This window comes from Phaenicophaeus curvirostris, chromosome 4, assembly GCF_032191515.1.
Source record: "Phaenicophaeus curvirostris isolate KB17595 chromosome 4, BPBGC_Pcur_1.0, whole genome shotgun sequence".
Taxonomy (NCBI): Eukaryota; Metazoa; Chordata; class Aves; order Cuculiformes; family Cuculidae; genus Phaenicophaeus; species Phaenicophaeus curvirostris.
Window position 1 is genome coordinate 68,711,780 of NC_091395.1, and position 18,984 is coordinate 68,730,763.

The 18,984-nt window shown below is 37.9% G+C and overlaps 1 protein-coding gene across 2 annotated transcripts in view; it reads right to left on the reverse strand.

Moving 5' to 3' along the window:
* Window positions 1-878: 878 nt before the first annotated feature.
* The window catches only part of FAM193A (family with sequence similarity 193 member A), an 81,757-nt gene continuing 63,651 nt past the window's right edge, over window positions 879-18,984 (reverse strand). For both annotated transcript variants that reach the window (XM_069856453.1, XM_069856452.1), the window contains 8 exons: window positions 16,492-16,690; window positions 14,940-15,212; window positions 14,350-14,632; window positions 12,000-12,186; window positions 9,953-10,183; window positions 7,267-8,110; window positions 4,017-4,098; window positions 879-1,733 (listed from right to left, as the gene is read on the reverse strand). In XM_069856453.1, coding sequence (XP_069712554.1) covers window positions 1,640-1,733; window positions 4,017-4,098; window positions 7,267-8,110; window positions 9,953-10,183; window positions 12,000-12,186; window positions 14,350-14,632; window positions 14,940-15,212; window positions 16,492-16,690 — 2,193 coding nt within the window. In that variant the 3' untranslated portion in view covers window positions 879-1,639. The remainder of the gene's footprint in view (window positions 1,734-4,016; window positions 4,099-7,266; window positions 8,111-9,952; window positions 10,184-11,999; window positions 12,187-14,349; window positions 14,633-14,939; window positions 15,213-16,491; window positions 16,691-18,984) is intronic.

An 18,984-nucleotide genomic window follows, 5' to 3' on the forward strand; every position in this document is an offset into this window, starting at 1 on the left:
TTGCGAGAGGAGCTCCAAGACCAACAAGAGGGATGTGAAATTGTAGGTGCCTCAGTGGTCTGTAGCCAACTTAATCCTCCTGTTATAAGTGGGCCTCAAAGGGGACATGGAGGCAATCGCCTATTAAGCATTCTCAAGTTCAAAGCTGCACTGCGTCTTGTAAAGCAGTCCCAAGCTCAGTGGGTGTATCATAGAAAAATGTGTTAACAAGAAAGGCAAAAGCAGAATGGTTCTGGAAAAAGACTTAGTGAGCTTTGAAGCTGTACTGTCCTTCCAAGTATGTGCTGAGTGGCAGTTTTATTTTTCTTTAAAAAAACTGGAAGACTGCCTTATAATTTGGGTAACTGTGGTCACCTGGAAGTAAAAAGAAAGCTTCTGTCTCTATTCTGACTAAATAGCATAGTATCAGAAAAACTACTATAAATCCAGTATCTTTACTAAATCAAAACCCTAAATTACCAGTTTTCTTCCATTCTGGGCAATAATTCGCAACCTGTAAAACATTATTGTATCGTTTACATGACAGTAGCATTGAGTCTACCTACTTCATTTCTGCACCAAGTTGAGAGTTTTTGTATTATCTTGTTTCTCACAAATTATCTACTGTCGTAGAAAGTATTACAGTAATTCACAGAATTTACAGACTTAATTCCAGCATTCAACAGGAGTCTCTTTCTTTAGCAGATAGTAGTTTCTCCCATCGGGTGAGCTGACAAACAAGGAATATGCCAAAGTTAAGTAGCATTCACTGACCAGTTTTGACACAAGATAAAATTAAGTTTAGAAAACCATAGTTTTTGGTGTTTCTTTCTTCCCTTTCCCCACCCAAGCAGAAAAAAGCAAGACACAAGTCTTCTGCCATACTAATGTATTCCATCTTTCAAAAAGAAAGACATGATTTTAATATTACTTAACAATATGTTAAAAAAGTAGCCAGTTAGGCTTCAGTGTTAATACAATTATACACTCTATAACAGATTTCATAGTGTGAGTACTGTTCTTTTTTAGATTTTCTCATTCTGCAAGTATTCTTACACAAGCTGGCTACAAGTCAGGAAAAAAAAAAATCAAAACACAAATAGCGTAACTTGTACACTCTTAAACAGTAGATTGTGAAAGAACTGAGGAAATACTTGTCCCATAAGAGCCTCTTTTTCATGAAGTCATGTCAGGAGAATTCCGGAGCAGATGAAAGCACAACTGACTAGTCCATTCCTTTGTCAGGAGTCAGAATGACAAAACATAGCTAGATGCAGAAGTGACAGGAGCCACTGCAGATGATGCAAACTAGTATTTGGCCTCCACCCAAGCCTAAGCAATTTAAAGTCTTTGAGGCCAAGGCATTCAGAAGGAGATGGAAAACAGCTATTGTTCCAACTCCAACGGCATACAGCTACAATCAAGTAAGTCTCACTCACAGACTACAAGCACACAAGCTAACAAATTCAGGTAGAAAGTGGCAATTTTTCAGTCTGCAAGAATTATCAGGCCAAGGGGGTCAGTGCAGATCCACACAGCACTGGGGACAAGGCAAGGCAGCACTGGCTCAAGACCAGATAAGCTCTCAGCACAGCAGGACAGATAAGTGGAGTTGTCGTTCGTTGATTCCTGCAGGGTTCCCTCCCCATATTGTGTCATTTCAGTGTGCAGCAAAGGTGGTTTTTTTCAAGCTAAAATTGGACCAGTTGATGGAAAGTCTCTGCCTTGTCTGTCTGGCAGAATCCAAGCAGAATCTGAAAAGAAAAAAGTGATAAAGTGAAACCGATATACTTAAAATCAAATCACAACAGGTGTTATCCTTTTGAAGAGCAGCTCTCATTCAGAAAGACAAAACCTCTTAAGCAAACCACACCTAAAAAAATATAAAACCACTTGTCCATCGCTCAAGTACTTCATAAACCAGTTTCTTGAAACAACACTGCATTATCAAGAGTGAGTTAAGTGGCTAGGAACCCTATGTATTTAACAGTAAAGAAGTCAGTTGAATGTTAACTATGTTCAAACAGAGATGACATTGCTGTATTTACCAAAACCCTTGGAACAGTAAGAATGAGTGATACTGTAATGAAGAAGCACCAATGCCATAGGACACTGCTGCTTCTCTTCTGAATACAGCAAAGTTAAGCTTAAGACAAAGAGCAAGGGAAAGGAGATTTATTTCTAACACAGCAGATAGTTAGCCCACATGCCTGGAAAAAAGAACCTTTCAAACAAAAATCCACTTATTCACTTTCACTGAACACTGCTTACGGAAGAACTTTTGAAAAATATTGACAAGTGACAGTCAATTCACGCTGAAGACCATTATTGAGACAAGGTGCAGCTTGCATAGGATAAAGGTTCCATGACAGCATCAAGGTAGTGCACACCCCTCTCTGTAACCACTGATAGCCAGAAAACAGGAGCAGATAAAAAGAGCGAAATAAAAGAGGTATAGTGGAAGACTAGAAGAATTAGACTTATTATGTTCTTTCTGTGCTGAAGTTAGAAGTAGCTTGCAAAACTAATTCTGAAGTTGGTATGCAATTAAAGTATCCATCAGTTATGCCACGACAAAGCAAGAAGAAAGCATGACTACCAATAAAATGTAAGAATTCAGTAGGCCTGTGCAAATCATTGCCATGGAGGGTTACTAAAGCTAGTAATAAGAATCGCTAGAGAATTGGTGAAAAGAACTTTTCCATTTTCTTGTTACAGACATTGCAAATTTGAATGCAGCTAAGAATACCCCATGAAACCCATAACAAAGGCTTATGTAACGTAATCCATATTTCACCTATGAAATCTACATTTCAACTTAAACATAATCCTTTAATGGACAACACTCAAAAATGAAGAACGGGTTATGCACTTTGGAAAATTTTGTTGTCTAGCACATTGTAGCTCCATAAATAATCACAGACACATACATTTTGTGTAGCAATAACAGGCAGCACAGAGAAGCAGTTGTACTCTGTCCTTTGCAAGACCCAGACACACATTACACCCCAGACACGTATACTATGAAAACTACTTAAACCCATCATACCAAAAGCCCTTTCTTTCAAAAAGCCTGCTCTTTAAACAAATGGCTTTAGCTCTTTTGTGAAACTACTGTTGATTCTTAAATTATTCAATTGCAGGAAACCGATTTATTTGTAACATTTCAGATTTGGGTATCATGATGAAAGGCTTACAAGATATACTCATAGGAAATTAACACCCAGCCACCATTAAAGAACATAAATCTGAGTGTATTTCAGTATTATAGAAGGACATGTGCTATATTATTTAAACATGAGCTTTTTGCTCATATTTGAGGAATTTAAGGGTAACTAATGTGACATGTAAATCCCCAAAGCAACCAAAATGCACAGAAGAAAAAAGTTTCACAAGCACAGGTCCATAGCATTCTTTTACTGTCATTGCATTAGCATAAGCAGTCACTCTTTATGACTGGCATAAGCTAACATCCCACAGGGTTGCCACCTCTACTTCACAAACAGTATAAAACTCAAAACTAATAGCTCCTACAAACAAGGAAAAAAACATTACGAACAAACTTTTTTGATGTATCTGTTCTGAAATTTAAAGTGTAAAGCTTTATTTGTTCAACACAACACCTAACAACATTTTTCCAGTAGGTTCCCTCTCCCCAACTCTAATCAATACTTGATCTCCATGGATAATAAAATAAATATTCACACAAACTTTGCCTGTAGAGAAAAATGGTTACTGAGGATATTCTAAAGGCCTGATGGGAACCTGGGAGGAGGGCACTCATTTCTGTATTTGTGCTGCTCAGCTACAATCTCTTACCACAAATCTACAACTATGGTGATTGTCATAGTATTCAGAACGTTAGCTGTAACAGGATTTGCAATGTCACACTGCAGTACAATACAGCTTTTCTACCAGGAGTTAAGTATCAGGTGGGTTTTTTTGTTGGTTTTGTTTGTTGTTTTATTTTTGTAAAAAAAATGTGGTAGATGCAAAGATGTACAACAGCCTTAAATGTATGGATTACAGAATTTTACCTCTTAAAATACTCGACTTCTCGCTCTGTTTCATCCATTTCCACACTGTCTAGATCAATGTCTTTGGGTAGAAACACATCATCTACAAAGGGAAAAGGATGACACTGTTAGATTCCCCAGGGAGGGCAGACAGAGAGAGGAAGAAGGTGCATTAGAGATGTTTTTGGAAAATTGCCTGAACTTTGTAAACTGCTGATTATTCATTTTGAGGCTGATTTAATACAAACTTACAATTAAAAAGACACTTATTAAAACCCCTATACTAGGACGTCTGCTCAGTCTTTAAGGAGTTGCACTGGGAACAAGAAATAAATGAATCAGCAGTAAGCGATTGCAAAAGATGCCATAAACCCGGCATACACATGAGAATGCATCAAATTATACAAAGGGCTTGATGAATCAGATGGCTAATAAATAGCTTTCATGCCTGAAATTTGTTAGCCTTACTACTAAAAAGGCAGCTTTATAAATACCATTTTTAAAATGTTTCTAAAGAAAAGTACTTCAAGAATTCTGGGTTTGTAGAGCTCTGTACTCCTTCTGGGACATGATCATTAGACTGTCTGCAAAAGTACAGGTCACGCTACCTACAATTAGCAATTTTTTAAAAAACATTTTTTTACATATCTTAATACGGCCTGAATTTGTTATAGCTGAGGCCTACTGAAGTCTCAAAGTCTGTTGATAGATAATCCTGTCTCAGTGCATGGTCTTCTCTTCTATTTAAAACAAAAAAACGCTTCAGAAAGCATAAACTTTTGTAGAAAACAATATGAGCATTTTCCTCTTGAAGCTTTTTTTCTCACTACATGTAAACTCCAATCTAATTTCTGAACTAGCTTCAGAACACATCCCAAGAAGGATGAGACAATGCAACTAACGAAAATCACCTAGTACACATCAGGAGTCTCCAGAATCCTTGAGACATATTACAAGAAAAAAATTACTCTCTTCTAAAGTCATTCCTGGTAGCTTAAAAGTTTCATGTCTTTGCCATACAACTTGCTTCTGAAGAACCAGAAAACCCTATAAACACAGCTTTCTTTAAGAAGCAGAGGTCATACCAAAAGCAATGATGCTTGCTGCCTTAACACTTGATTTTAAAATTAATTTTAAAAACCTCCAAACTCTGTTATACTCTTTTCATGTTATTTTAAATACTTGAGTTCCAATTTTCTTTGTTAATTCATTTTTTTAATGTCGAATTTGGTATATCAACCCTATGTCTAAAAAAATTACAACTAAATGAAAAATTATGTTTTACAGTATCTTTCCTGCGGTTCTAAAGTCGGAACTACTCAAAGTGGCAATTCAGTCCTGACTCTGAGACACACACAATTAACTCTGTATAAATTCAGAAACAGGTCCCTGGGTTTTTTGCAAATGTAAACATTAGTTTTGAGAAGCTGTCTATACTTGATTTAAGCAGCAGAAGACAACAGTGAGGGGCAAGGCACGGAGAAGGAAAAGTGCAGGAAGCTACCCACATTCTCATACAGTAAAATCCTTCCCACCACCATCACCCCTTCACCAGTTTCTTCTTCAAATGTCTCCAGCTTTCTCATTCTGCTCCCAATTCTAGAGTTTTGTCTTGCTCCAATGACTGGAGTACATTCCTTGTAGATTAAAAACCAAAACTCAAACACACCACAACATGGTCTGCACAAGAACTAAGAAAAGGGTTCAACACTGTATCACCGTTCAACTGACATGCAATGGAAACATCGAGCATAACATGAGTTAAGAAGTGGTGGGCTGACTCAACCCAACCATGAAACCACAAAAACAAAGTCAGGCTCTACACTTAGCACTTGCAACAACCAAGAATTTGGTTTATGTTTTTGAAACAAAGTTTAAGTGTTCTGAAACACTGGTAGAGACTGTCAAAGGATTAAGGTCTTGTGCCATGATGTGCTTAACACAGAAAATGACAGTAAGAACTGCAGTATCAAGTTGTTCTGGTGAATGGACATTTAATTTATTCACTGTTATCACTCAGCCACTGGGTAATCCTAAAGGAATGACTAGGTGCTCCGAGCAGACAGATGCCCCAACTGGCAGTCCCAGTAGGGACTAAATACGCGCAGGACTGAATTGTGCCCGGGAGCAGCAGTTTAATGACTGTGCTAACAACGCCAACCAGCTAGTGTTGCACACTTCTCAGCTCTGGTATTGGCTGTTAGATGTTTTCAGGAAAACAAAAAAATATGTTGGGAAGAAAATTATGCAGCACAACTTGAGTAAACTGAAATCTTCCACGGTTTTACTATTTGTCAGATATTTTAAAAAAAATCTGTTTACTAGCACAAACTAATATTCAATTCAAACTAATTCCTGAAAGGAGGTTGTAGAGAGGAGGGTGCTGGCCTCTTCTCCCAAGTGATGGGGGACAGGACAAGAGGAAATGGCCTCAAGCACCACCAGGGGAGATTTAGGCTGGACATTAGGAAAAGATTCTTCACAGAAAGGGTCACTGAGCACTGGAAGAGGCTGCCCAGGGAGGTGGTTGAGTCACCTTCCCTGGAGGTGTTTCAGGCACGGGTGGACGAGGTGCTGAGGGGCATGGTTTGGTGTTTGATAGGAATGGTTGGACTCGATGATCCGGTGGGTCTCTTCCAACCTGGTTATTCTATGATTCATGCGGAGAAAACACCTAATATTATTAACTAATTAACATTGCACTGTAAGTTTTCATTCTGGCAAATAAAAAAAAGTAAATTAGATTTTGTATTTACTTGCTTAACTGTTAATGTTATTAATACATGAAAAGAATTATTTCCACTGAGAAAACATATTTATGCATGAATAGTCATTCTTGAGCTTCAGAATCTCCTTATTTTTCTTGCTCAAAGAGTAAAACCAACTTTAGACTATACTCTTAATGCTGTAAATAACCTTCTTTTTAAAGGAGTTTAGAATGGACTTAAGCACACTACTGAATTATTTTAAATATTTATTTTGAGCAAGAAAGGCTCTACCGAAGACAATGGCCTTCTCAACTCACAAAAACCCCCAAGACAAAACCAGCAGCATATGCTGATTTATTCATTCTTTAAAGCACCCTATACTAAAACTATACACATCTCCTAATTGTTACAAATATTATGACTTGTGTTTTCCTGACACCAATTTTTCTGTTTTTCTAATTTACATTGGGAGGAATGAGTGAAAATAAAAGATTACAAACTTCTGGACTTAAATGGTAACAATAAAAACCAACCCAAGTTCTTCACCTTTCTTATATACTTACCAATGGAATTGTTGACTTTGTCCCCTTTTTTCTTCTTGTTTTTCTTGTTTTTGCCTTTTGGTTGAGGAGAATCTGCAAGTATTAGCTTATTGTTTTGTTGCTGCTCACTTGGTGAAGGGGATTCACTTGTTACGGGTGCTTTCTCTTCCTTTATGTGGTTCAACTGTTTTTTGTTGTTATTGTTTATTTTCTTCTCGTCTTTTTTAGGCTCTGTAACTGTTGGGAGCTCTGCTGATTTTGCTTTGGATTCTATTTGGTTTCTGGTTTTAGTCTGAACCTCCGCTGCTTTGGGGGATTCAATAGGCTTTTTCACTTGATCAGCACACGGTTTGTTTATCTGCTTTAGTTTCTGCTTGCTGTTTCCCTCCTTATGTTGATGCATAATATCAAGCAGAAAAGAGAGGGGCTCATGCTGCTTCACACTCCCGTCTTTCTGATAAAGCAGCTTTGAGTCTCTAGTGCTCACAGGATTGGACAGTTCACAGCCTGCCTCTGAAAGTGGCCTCTGTTCTGTATGATTCACATGTCTTGACAGGGAACCAGAGGAGGTTTCTATCTTATCTGATTGCTCAAGTGTACCATTCTGAATGTCTTCGGGGGCGTTTGGGACAGATTCCTTCACTGCCTGGCAGTTTTGAGTGAGCATGTCCACCTTCGAACAGTCTTTACTTGTTCGTTCTTTCTTCTTTTTCTTTACAGCTCGCAACTGCTGAAATTCTTGAAGCCGTTGTAATTCTTGTTTCAGCCTCTCCTCTTCCTCTTCCTCACGCCGCCTCTGCTCCTCCAGCAACTGGTGATGCTCCCTCTCCCTGGCTTCTGCTTCAAGTCGAGCTTTTTCTTCAAGCTACAAAATAATAGGTTTATTGAAAGTGACAAATATTTTGGAAATTAAGAGTTTTGGGGATCACTACTACTTTTCTCTATGAACACTACAAATCCTGGGATGTTAACATGTGAATATACTTAATCCAAACGTCTGAGCACCAAGCGAATGACGATTTATACAACAGCTATTCTTCAAAGTATATTTCTATTTTCTATGTTTCTCTAATGTGTTTGTTATTAATACCAACTACTGATCTCCTCTTTGCTACTGCTAAGCCTAACTCCATACCAAAATTTTATACACCAATAAAATCCCACTGAAAGCAAAACATTCAGCTTCCTTCTCAACAACTGTGTGTGTTACTAAGGCAAATCAGGTTTGCATCTTGCTGCATTGCTTACCCATTCTCTTGCTATGGCAGCAGACTTGCTCTGTTTCAGTGTTCATGAACATTAGGAAGAGCAATCATTAAAAATTCTTTACAGCAAAACAGCAAACACGTTAAAGTTACAATAAAAGTTGTCAAAAGGGATAAGGATGGTAAAGTTTTCTGTTGTCAGCTGTAAGTCCATTAACACATGAAACAAGCACAAGGAATTTTTTCCAGCCATTACTGCAAATGCCTAAAACTTCGCTGTGCAGCACTGACCTTCACAATTAGCAAAATTCAAGGAAGTTTTACACTGAGAACAATCACAGCTATTTTCTTGCCTATTTAGAAATGCCTGTAAGGGACTACTTTTTCACAGTTACAGAAGTCATCCAAAAATCCCTGTGAGATTCTTTGATTTCTTAAGCTCAGTCTGCATTGCAAGAGCAAAGTGAATTTCGCATTGTGAAATCTGCATAGTGAATTTTATTTACAAATATATCACTAAGCTCTCAAATGGCTGAACAAGTGCTACAATATAATTTAAGACTATAACTTGTGAATACCAGGTCTTCCAAACCTATATATGTATTTAAAGAATGCAGAATTATTGCCAGCGAGAAAATCCACAAACAAGAAATATTTACAGTGTGGTCACACAACCTGTTCACCAGAAGTCAAAATCATTCAGCAACCAATCTCATTCCTCTTTGAACTTTATATCTAAGGCTGATACTTGAAGTAAGTGAAGACAATTTCCTACTTTTATATACATAAATATTTCCTCTATTAACTCAGCATATATTGTTTTCAGAAAATAATTTCACTGTCTCATTTTTACACACCGAAGATTTTTTAGAAATGGTTTTTTCCCAATTTCCACTTGAAAGCATTCTGCAATTCTTTTTTCTTTCCTGCCCCCTCTCTGCAGCTTGTCACTTCACACTGCTTTGGGATAGCCCTTTGTGTCATCACGTGGCACAGCACTTGACCTCTTTCAATCAGGACAGCAAGTTGCTCAGTGCAGTCATTCTGAAAATACCAAATCTCTTCTCTACTTTTCTACTCTTATGAAATCACTGACCTTACGTTTGCTGGCTTCCTACAGAGATACTTCATAACCATTATCCCAATACAAACAGACTAGTTTTCTAATTTTCCCCAGTGTTAAATGTCAGTTTTAGAAAACAATCAAATTCTTAACCTTTCTGACACTTAGAAACGCTTTTCTGAAGTGTGAGATATTCCAGTGTTAAGCTGACTTCCAACAACACATGACAATCACAATGTGAGGAATCTCTGCAGCACACTACATAATTCCTCAGGTAGCATCAGCACAGGTAAGCAAGCTGTGTACATACAAACAGGAAGTGTGCCAGTAACTACACAGAAAATTATACCATTATTATCAAGTCAGTATGGAGTAGCATACTTACAGAGAGGACACAGATTCAAGAACAGGGTCTAGAATAAACATACTTATGTCTTACCTTTCTTTGCTTATGCCTGGCTCGCTTGGCTGCCCGAGAACTGCTTACTGGTTTGGTTTCAGAGCTGTTTATAAATTGTAGCAAGTCTTCCACCTTTCGGTGGTCAACAACGCTTTCCCTTTCAGAGATCTGATCAGGTTTCTTCGGCTGTTCCTCTTTCCTTTTTGTCAGACGTAAACGAAGCTTTTCTCGCATCTCTGCATAATTTCTACTGGTTGGTGCAGCTGGAGGCTGAAGGATGAGACAAAAAAATTAGTGACTAAATGTTAAAATTTCACTGACCTAACATGTTCAAGAATTTGAAATTTTAAAGACCTTCAAATAACATGGAAGGTCAAAACCTGAATATTTGTTTGTGTATGTACCTAGAGGCGTATTTAAAAGGTGACAGACCTGTCACACTTAGTGCTAGCTTGTGCACTGTATTTTCCAACTAAACAACTGCCTAATCTTGTGGAGGAACACGTAAGTAAGAAGACAAAGAAATTCTTTTAAAAGCAAGAATAGATTTTTCTATGTTTTCTGTCATAGGTATATCATATGTGAAAATCTGAAAGGAGCAGATATTTGCTGCTGTTCCCATTTTCCATGGAGTCTGTTTCAGAATCAGGGCTATGTGGGCCTATGGGCTGTAACTGTAAAGGCTTCATTACCCAGCACTGAAGCGTGGTAGCATACCTCCAGCAGTCACATCACTTGTTAATGTTGCTTAAGTTGAATCCTTGTGTCATATTTCATACCTGTATTCGCATCCACTGCTCCTGCCTCTTAACACCTCATTCCTCCTCTCCTCTTGCTGCCTTACCCTCTTCCCTTCTGCACCAGACCTGGTGCCCAACAGTTTGGAGCTACACCAGTTCAACTCATTAAACCAGCAAAACAAAGACCATTACCTTAAATCCTGTAGCGTTCTCTTGCTTCAGCAAAATGAATAACTTACTGTGCAATCAGATGGCAAAGACAGATCATGGACATGGTGGGAACGTGCAACAAGAAACAGGATCTCCTCCCTGCCAAAGGGCAGGGGCTTTTAATTCACTTCAAGCCCTAAGATGAAACTGCATCTGATGAAATATGTGGCTAATAAACTGAGCTTTTACTTCAAATAGGAACAAAAGTGCCAGAAAAATTCTACTAGTTAATCAATTATTAAAACAGACTATACAGAGATTTACAAATGAGGCCAGTAGGAACATGAAACTTTAAGTTAAAAAAAAAATTAACATAGCGACTTCATGTCTTTTATCATTTCATTTGAGCAAACAAAAAGGCATGATTGCAAGAATTGACTAGACATGTTAGTGATATGAAGCTAACTTAAGGATGCTTCAAACAGTGTTAAGCATTAAGGAACATAAGGGAAAAGACCCTGTATAGTCTGCATGCTTTAGTACTTCACAATTTCTTCAAAGCATCCTTATAAACAAATACAAGTCAGTGTCTATCAAAAACACATCAGTAAATTGTTTAGAATAGTGACAACAGGCAAAAATAGAGTTTCAGTTTTGCTTTGATAAAAGCATAATTTAGACTCACACTGCCCAAGTTATAGGTAAGAACAGTTTCTTTTTTTCTTTTTTAAATAATGAAATTTAAGTGATTATTTTGAGGGTTGGTATTTTTACAGCTGGAAGAATGGCTCATAAATTGTCACAAACATTTCAAATAAATTATATTAAGTGTACTTTTACCCAAACTCATCACATTTTTTTCGTGAATACACTACTATTAATGAGTGCATGAATTTTGTAAAGTTGGCTCAATGCCCCCTGCTTGCAGTTTCAGTCAAATAAGGTGTCTATTATGTAAGTCAGTTGCTTCCTAAATCTTCTAGTCATTTTTATTGCTCTTGAACTGCTTTCAGCTGGGAAGGTTTGTTTCAATTCTTCATTTGAAAAATTACTTCCTAACCATCCTCCTTCTACTGCTTCTCTTGAGTGAGCTCCAGTGCCACCCCCTTAGTTGCAGTCTGATAAATCGCATGCAATAGATGATGAGTAAGTGACAAAAAAGCAAATAAAAAAATAATATAAATCAAACAACTTACTCCTCCATGGCCGAAGAACTCACAGTAACAGCAGTCACAGTATTTTCCTTCCTTCTGATTTGTGGATGTTGAGGTACTGGAGCTATGCTCTGAACAGCTGTCTTCATCTTGGCTCTCCTCTCCATCATACTGTTGATGATCATACGTGTTACTGTTCTCACAGCGATGGCCCTCACAATCAGGATCACTATGTAAAAATCAAGAAAGAGGTTATAAGCACGCCAGGTTACAACAAATAAGGTATTTGAAAAAAAACATATACAGTTATATGTACATCTACCAAAAACAACTCTCAAACTGGGATATCAGCCGCCAGTAACGCATCAAATTCTAAAGCCTTCAAGCAGCAGCTTGCAAACAGAGATGCTCGAAACCAAGCAGCAAGGTAAGATGTTATATAGGAAAGTGAATTACAAAAACTTCACTTACTGACTCACTGAAAGAGCAGCTTAGAGAATGAGTTTTTGAACAGTTCTTCCTGTCTTTAAACAGGTAAAATACTTTCAGAAGTAGTGATTTTAGCTTTTTCAAATGGACTGGTTTGGAAACTGCTGCCCATCTCATCACTTGTTGTTTAAAGTGAGCTGTGCAGTTGCAAAGTACTCAACTTATTTCTAAAATCCACTGGCTTTAGATTTTCATGCTCCTGACTTAAAACCCCAAACAAACAAACAAAAAAACCCAACAACATACAAGGTTCCCAATACCCTGTTTGCACCTTTATTTCCAAGGGAAAACAATAGCATGTCTGTTCAATAAGCAGGTACACAGCAGTTTATTCTCTCCAGAGCTCTGCGTAACTGTGCACTCAACGTATCTACCTTCCAGTTCTTCTAAAAATGCTCTAAAAGTAAAAAGCACTTTTGAAAATCCCACTAACCCACCACTAGTATTTCTTTGTTCTTACGCTAGTTGAAAGGCCACAATCTGCCTTATCTGAAAAATACATGTGAATTTTCTGACCTCACTTCCCAGCCCTGCCCCCTCTAATTTTTTCAAGAATTAGTGACCAGGAAAGAATAAAAAATGGTTCAACGTAAATATTGTAATTAGATAAAAGACTGTTGGACATTAACAGGAGATGCTGCCAGTCAGTGCAATCATTCTGACTAGTCAGCGTGAGCGGCCTTGGCATCCCTATTTTGTGCCTGTTGAGAGTTTTCATTACAGCACCCAACATCACAGTGGGATAACAGGTGCTAGAGCTAACAGATACACTTTCCATAGAAATCAAGACTTCATTAGTTCCATCACTCAGTAGCTAGATTGAAAGACTGGAGCATAACACAATTTCTCCCATTACAGCACATCACTGATTCATACAACTGCAATAATTGTTTCTCTGTTCTCTCCCAGTTTACTCCTTACAAACTAAAAATAATTTAGTGTGTTGACACCTGGAAATGATGGCAAAAGTTGGATTTCTGCTGCATTAAATAGCCTATATTCAATTCTCTCCCTGCATCAGGTTAAGAAAGTTTCTTTACTCAATTACAATTATTTCTCAAGTTATTTTGTGATACCGCCAATAAAATCAGTTAGTAACAGAAATAAGGGCATTTTTAGATGTACTTCAGGTATGCAGTTATCCAACTGAGCCCAAACCTCGCATCATCTTCTGCTAAGTACTGCAGTAGCCCAGAGACTACATTCATACAATCATGACCACAGCCCTACAGGGCAACGACTCAACTGCTCTTCTGTTATGCCTGCACCCTTCAGACATATCAGAGTTGTCACTATTGTCAGTCTGTCACGACACACAACGCTACCAAACTCCTCCCAACCTCCAGGATATTTGAAAAACCTTCAGAAATCAGAACATCCTTCCGCACTACAACAATTGCATAAATGGTGGGATTGACCCCCAAGAAGTCTTCAGTGCAGCCAGGAAAATGTGTTACTACATGGCAAGTTTTGAGTCCCTGTAAGACCCTTTGAGCCATAATTTGAGCCAATTCTATCTGCAGACTCAGGCTCCTAAAGTTTTCACAGCTTTTCTTTCCTGCTTGCCATGGACGCCAAATGACAGAAAATAGACACATTACACAACAGGTTTGTGTGTCAGCAGCAGTAATTACTACTGACAATGACAAAGTAAAAAAAGAATCCAGCTTGAACTGTATTACCCCAGGCCACATTTCTAAAAGTGCGCAAACACTTGTTTTATAGCCTCTAAACTCAGTAACTAGATTCTGCAATGGAAATCATATCTGCTGAGTCTCATTTGCTGAACACAGAGACGGCTATTCTTTCACACTACACCATTGGCAGAGGAGAAAAAATACCTATATTTTAATTATCCTTCTAGTGTAAAAAGGAATGACAACAATAAGAATAACAAACTCACCTGCAGACACTTGGGGGGGCACTTACAGAGCTGTCTGTGGTTGAAGTAGGAGGTGCAACTGTAGTAGGACAGAGACCTGAATGAGGATCCACAAATCCAGGGGCTGTTGCAGCAGTTTTGGGGAAAGAAGGAGCAGCTAGATTTGGAAGATGTGGTGTAGAGGCTGGAGACAGTGCAGCAGGAGACAGTGAAGGAAGGGATGCTAAACTGGTAGGGCTATTTCGTGGTGCAACTGGTGCAGAATGTCTATGGTCCTCTTTATTAATACTGTGGAACACTTCACCTAAATTGGAGGAAAAAGACACCACTTATTATTTTTAAGTGTAAGTCTCCATTAACTACCCAATCATGTGAAGTGCTGCATGTTATCAGTTTCTGTAAAACTGGGCCAGTGTTTCAATACCTTTCTATTCAGTGCCAAACTCTAACATCAAGGTCTTTTACAAAGTTACTCAATCCAGAAGTATAGGGACCACAACTCAAAAGTAGTCAGAACAGCAACTAACAAAAATCAAGATACATAATATTACTAAAATAAACACATATAAATCTTTATGGTTAGCTAAAGGTACTTGAGTACAGATCCTTACCTATTGATGATGGTCTCTTGGATGATACTTTAAACTGGTTGCTGCTTGACTGCACTGTAGTAGCTGTGCAGGAGACAGAAGAAGTGGCAGAAGAGGTTGCCATGACAACTTTATTAGCTTCCATAAAGGCATCCTGGAAATTGTACAGACACTTCTTTTTTGCAGCATTTTTTTTCTCTTTGCTGTCAGTAACTGCTGTTGCTTCATTGCTAGATGTAGTAGGAAGTGCTTCAGGTCTTATTTCTGAGAGTGCTGGTGCTAATATATCAGTCCCTTCAATCAAAACACACATAGTAATTAAGAATCACAGAATTACAGAACTGTCTTTATGGCACATAGAATTAAACATTCAATAATTTAGATGCAGACAAGCAAGGATATACAGTTAGTGTTGGCTTAGTAGGATTAGTGAAGTGATCTTCCTTTCCTTTTGCTCTCTGCTCCAAGTAGTGTAGCAGTAACAAAAAGCTCTAAGAATGCTCAAAGTAGAAGTCAAAAACCTTAAAGTAACTCCTTTAAGAACACTGCTAAACGTGTCTTAACAAGTAGCTACAGACACCTTTAAATTGAATTTGGACATCATTCTACATGCTAACACTATAAGCTTCAATATCTGAAGACCAAATTAGCCATGCAACAACTATAAGCAGGAACAACATATCCTTCCATCAATATAACATCATAAAATCTATTGTTACTTACTGGTAATTGCAGCTAACTACAGTGACACTTTTGTGACAGATCTGCCACACAAGCTTGCCACTAACCATTTGTTGGAACAGCTACCCATAACTACATTTGTAAACAAGTAAGTTATGATACTAGCCAAGTTTTCTGGAGGTTTTTAATGCCTTTCCTTTTAAATAACACTGCAGTAGCTTGACGTAAGTCAGCAGCAGATCAGTCTGAAAAAAGCTAGCACAGAAAATCAAGCTTTCTTTTTCATATAAGTCAAATAAAATATGCATTTTAATATTTGCTAGGATGTGAATGGAAATATAGACATATCTATAACTATATGTGCTTAATTCTTTTAGATTCTCTTTTCACTTCAACCATAAGTATTTCCAAAGGCCTCCTGGCTTAAATTAATCCACTGTGTGATTTATGCCTCTGCCTTTTTCGATGACAATGTGGTCCTCTGTGCATTATAAGCAGCAGGATGTAGTACCATGTTACCAGTGCTCTTTATGATCCTGTAGAAAAAGAGCAGGCCTTTGTGGCAGAAGATGTAAAGTTATTTAAACTTCCCTTTAATTCCTATTTCTATGCAAACCTAAACTTCTGAAGGCAAGAGCACCTGTACAATAACCGTAAGTGAAAAATAGTGTGCTACTCTTCAGCCTTTAGCATCCTCTCTTCAATACATAAGAATTTATTTTTCAGTTTTCAGACCCACTAGAGTAGAAGCAGTAGGAAATCTCTGCCAGAATCCTGTCTTATAAAACCATGATGTTGAAACCTACCATTCCCAGAAAAAAGTGCCACACTTGTTCCATTTCAAAACATAAGGCTTTTAACTAGTCAGTGTCAAGTAATAACAAACCCTCACCAGGAATTGTATCAGGCAGAAATGTAGCATGATTCCAGTTCTTGTCATTCATCACTTCTGATCCCCAAAGACTTATAAATTTAGAGCTATTCCAATCTGGAGTACTCCCAAAACAGCTTGGATAAATATGATCTTGGAGAGATGCATTGAATACTTGATGCTTGTTTGTATGATTCTGAACTGGAGCTGGCGGTAATGCCTACAAAAATAAAGAGTATTTTACTCACTAATATTCTGTTTGCTTACACAGCCACTCCAACAGCAATATTCAAATCACAGTGCTTCAATTGTGAAAGGCATTATAAAAAGCATGATAAACAATATTTCCCAGAATGATAAAAAGACTAGTCTGTTGATTTTTTTAAATGCAGATAATATATTTGTATATATTTTAAAGCCATAAACACTGGTTTTAGATGCAGCTGAGAAATAAAAAAAAAAAAAGGCTCTCCAAAAATACCTAGGTATTATCATATATTGCTAGGCTCTCACTTCTAATTAAAAACAGTATTTGTATGCTTCTAGAACTTTTTAGGAATTATTACCTTTCAAAGGCCAAGCTGCCAAAACACCAATCCTCTGTGAAATGATAATGATTATCAAATATGACAATTATTGATAAGGGATTACAAACATGTTAGGACTGAAAATAAGTGCTGCAGAAAAACATAACGCTTTGAATTGTTTTCAAATAGTAAGTTGAAGATACTCTTCTGCTTTTTTTATTTCCAAGTATTAATAGGTTCCTGACTTAAAACTTAACAGGCAAAGAATACATCCCTTTTATTCTAAGGAGCAACTTGGGGAGAAAGAGGGAACATGCTTTTCCCAGTTTTATAGAGGCAAGTTTTTGTTGCTCACCCCACATCTTCTAAAGGAAACTGTTCATTTTAAAATGTAACTTTCTTCCAGAGACCTCCTCCAATGCAAGCATTACGTTCAATTACTGTCACTTTTTAAAAAAAAGCCAAGCAAAGTGATTTTGTTGTACTCTTGTGCTAGATTTGATGCAATACAAAGCTACACAGAAGTACATGTAGATATCAAAACTTTCAGCTGACTCTAGAAACATTTCTGACACGAAAGTCTAAACATTCGTGGCCAAGCAAGCTACTTATATAGCCAGTGTCCTTTTTCTATTCAGAAGGATTTTCATTATCTGAATAATGGTGAAGGTGGGAGGGGCTGGAATATTCTGCATAAAGGAAACATACAAATGGGTACAAAGAAACACTTCACAGAGCAGAACAAACCATCCACGATGAATCAAACCTGATCCAGCAGGGCTTATTAGCTCATTCATACCAGTTTTGCTGAATTTAGCTGGCTTATCAAAAGCAAAAACTCCCTAACACTTCAGCTTCCACATGTCTTCCTAGGTCCCGCACTACATAAACACATGGAGCCCAGCTGGTTCAGCTGCTGTGCCAGAGCTCAGATCCAGCCTGTGCAATAAAGCCACTCAGAGCAAGCACCTTGCTACTGCCCCGTGAGCTTCTGGCACAGCCTCGACAGTGCGGTGCTGATGTTCCATTACACAAAAGTCTTCTGAAAAGAAACACAGTAGAGATCAGGGATGGGAGCTGGAGTAGATGGAGAGGAGCTTGAGTTCATTGCTTTATGGGATGTAAAAAGAGCTCTGGAAGCATGGCAGAAGGTGGGGTACAACAGTTAGGGGTTTCAGAATAGCAGTGGGCTATTGAGAAATGGCAGGTTGGCACACGGCAGTTAAGGACCTGGTGCACTGCTAAGACAAGGAAAGGACACTGATAAACCAGGAAAACCAAAAGTGGATGTTAAGAAGGACAGTAAGAGTAGGTCATCTTAGTGAACTAATTCACTCTTCTTGCAACCACAGGATCACGGGACCAGATGAAAGGGAGACGATGAGAATATGTACCTAATAACAAAGGCTTTGTCCCTTTTATGAGCATCCCCAGTTTGACCAATTCAAATACTATGCGAAAAAAGCATCACGTTAATAGTAATTCTTGATTTTGACTCATACCTCTGAAAAGCAAGCATGAGTACCAATCCTTGTTTCACATCTTACTCTTGTTTATTACTTACAAGTTTTGGGTCAAGAGAATTTTGCAGAACCGGCAATAAAGCAAGTTCTCTCAAAAGCACAAAACCACTTAAAAGTAAGACTTACGACTCAATTGTCTCAAAAAAATATTTTGAGCCAGAAACCTCCAGATATTACTGTGAAAATGGAATACTAAAATTTGACCTTCAATATGTAGGTATGAAGATTTAATTAGTCCTATCACACTGACTAATGTCCCATTACTGTTTCTATCACTGAAGACTGACTTAACATTACATTCATTCTAATCACAGTAAGGAAATTATCAGTCTTCCTGATTAAAGCTACCCTTAAGCCTTGCTGTATGAACCTTCTAGCAGTTCTGAATCTGTTCTATTCCCTACCCCTCACTATTGTCTCCAAAAGGATGACTATAAACAGACCACAGCAACTTTCATGGTTCC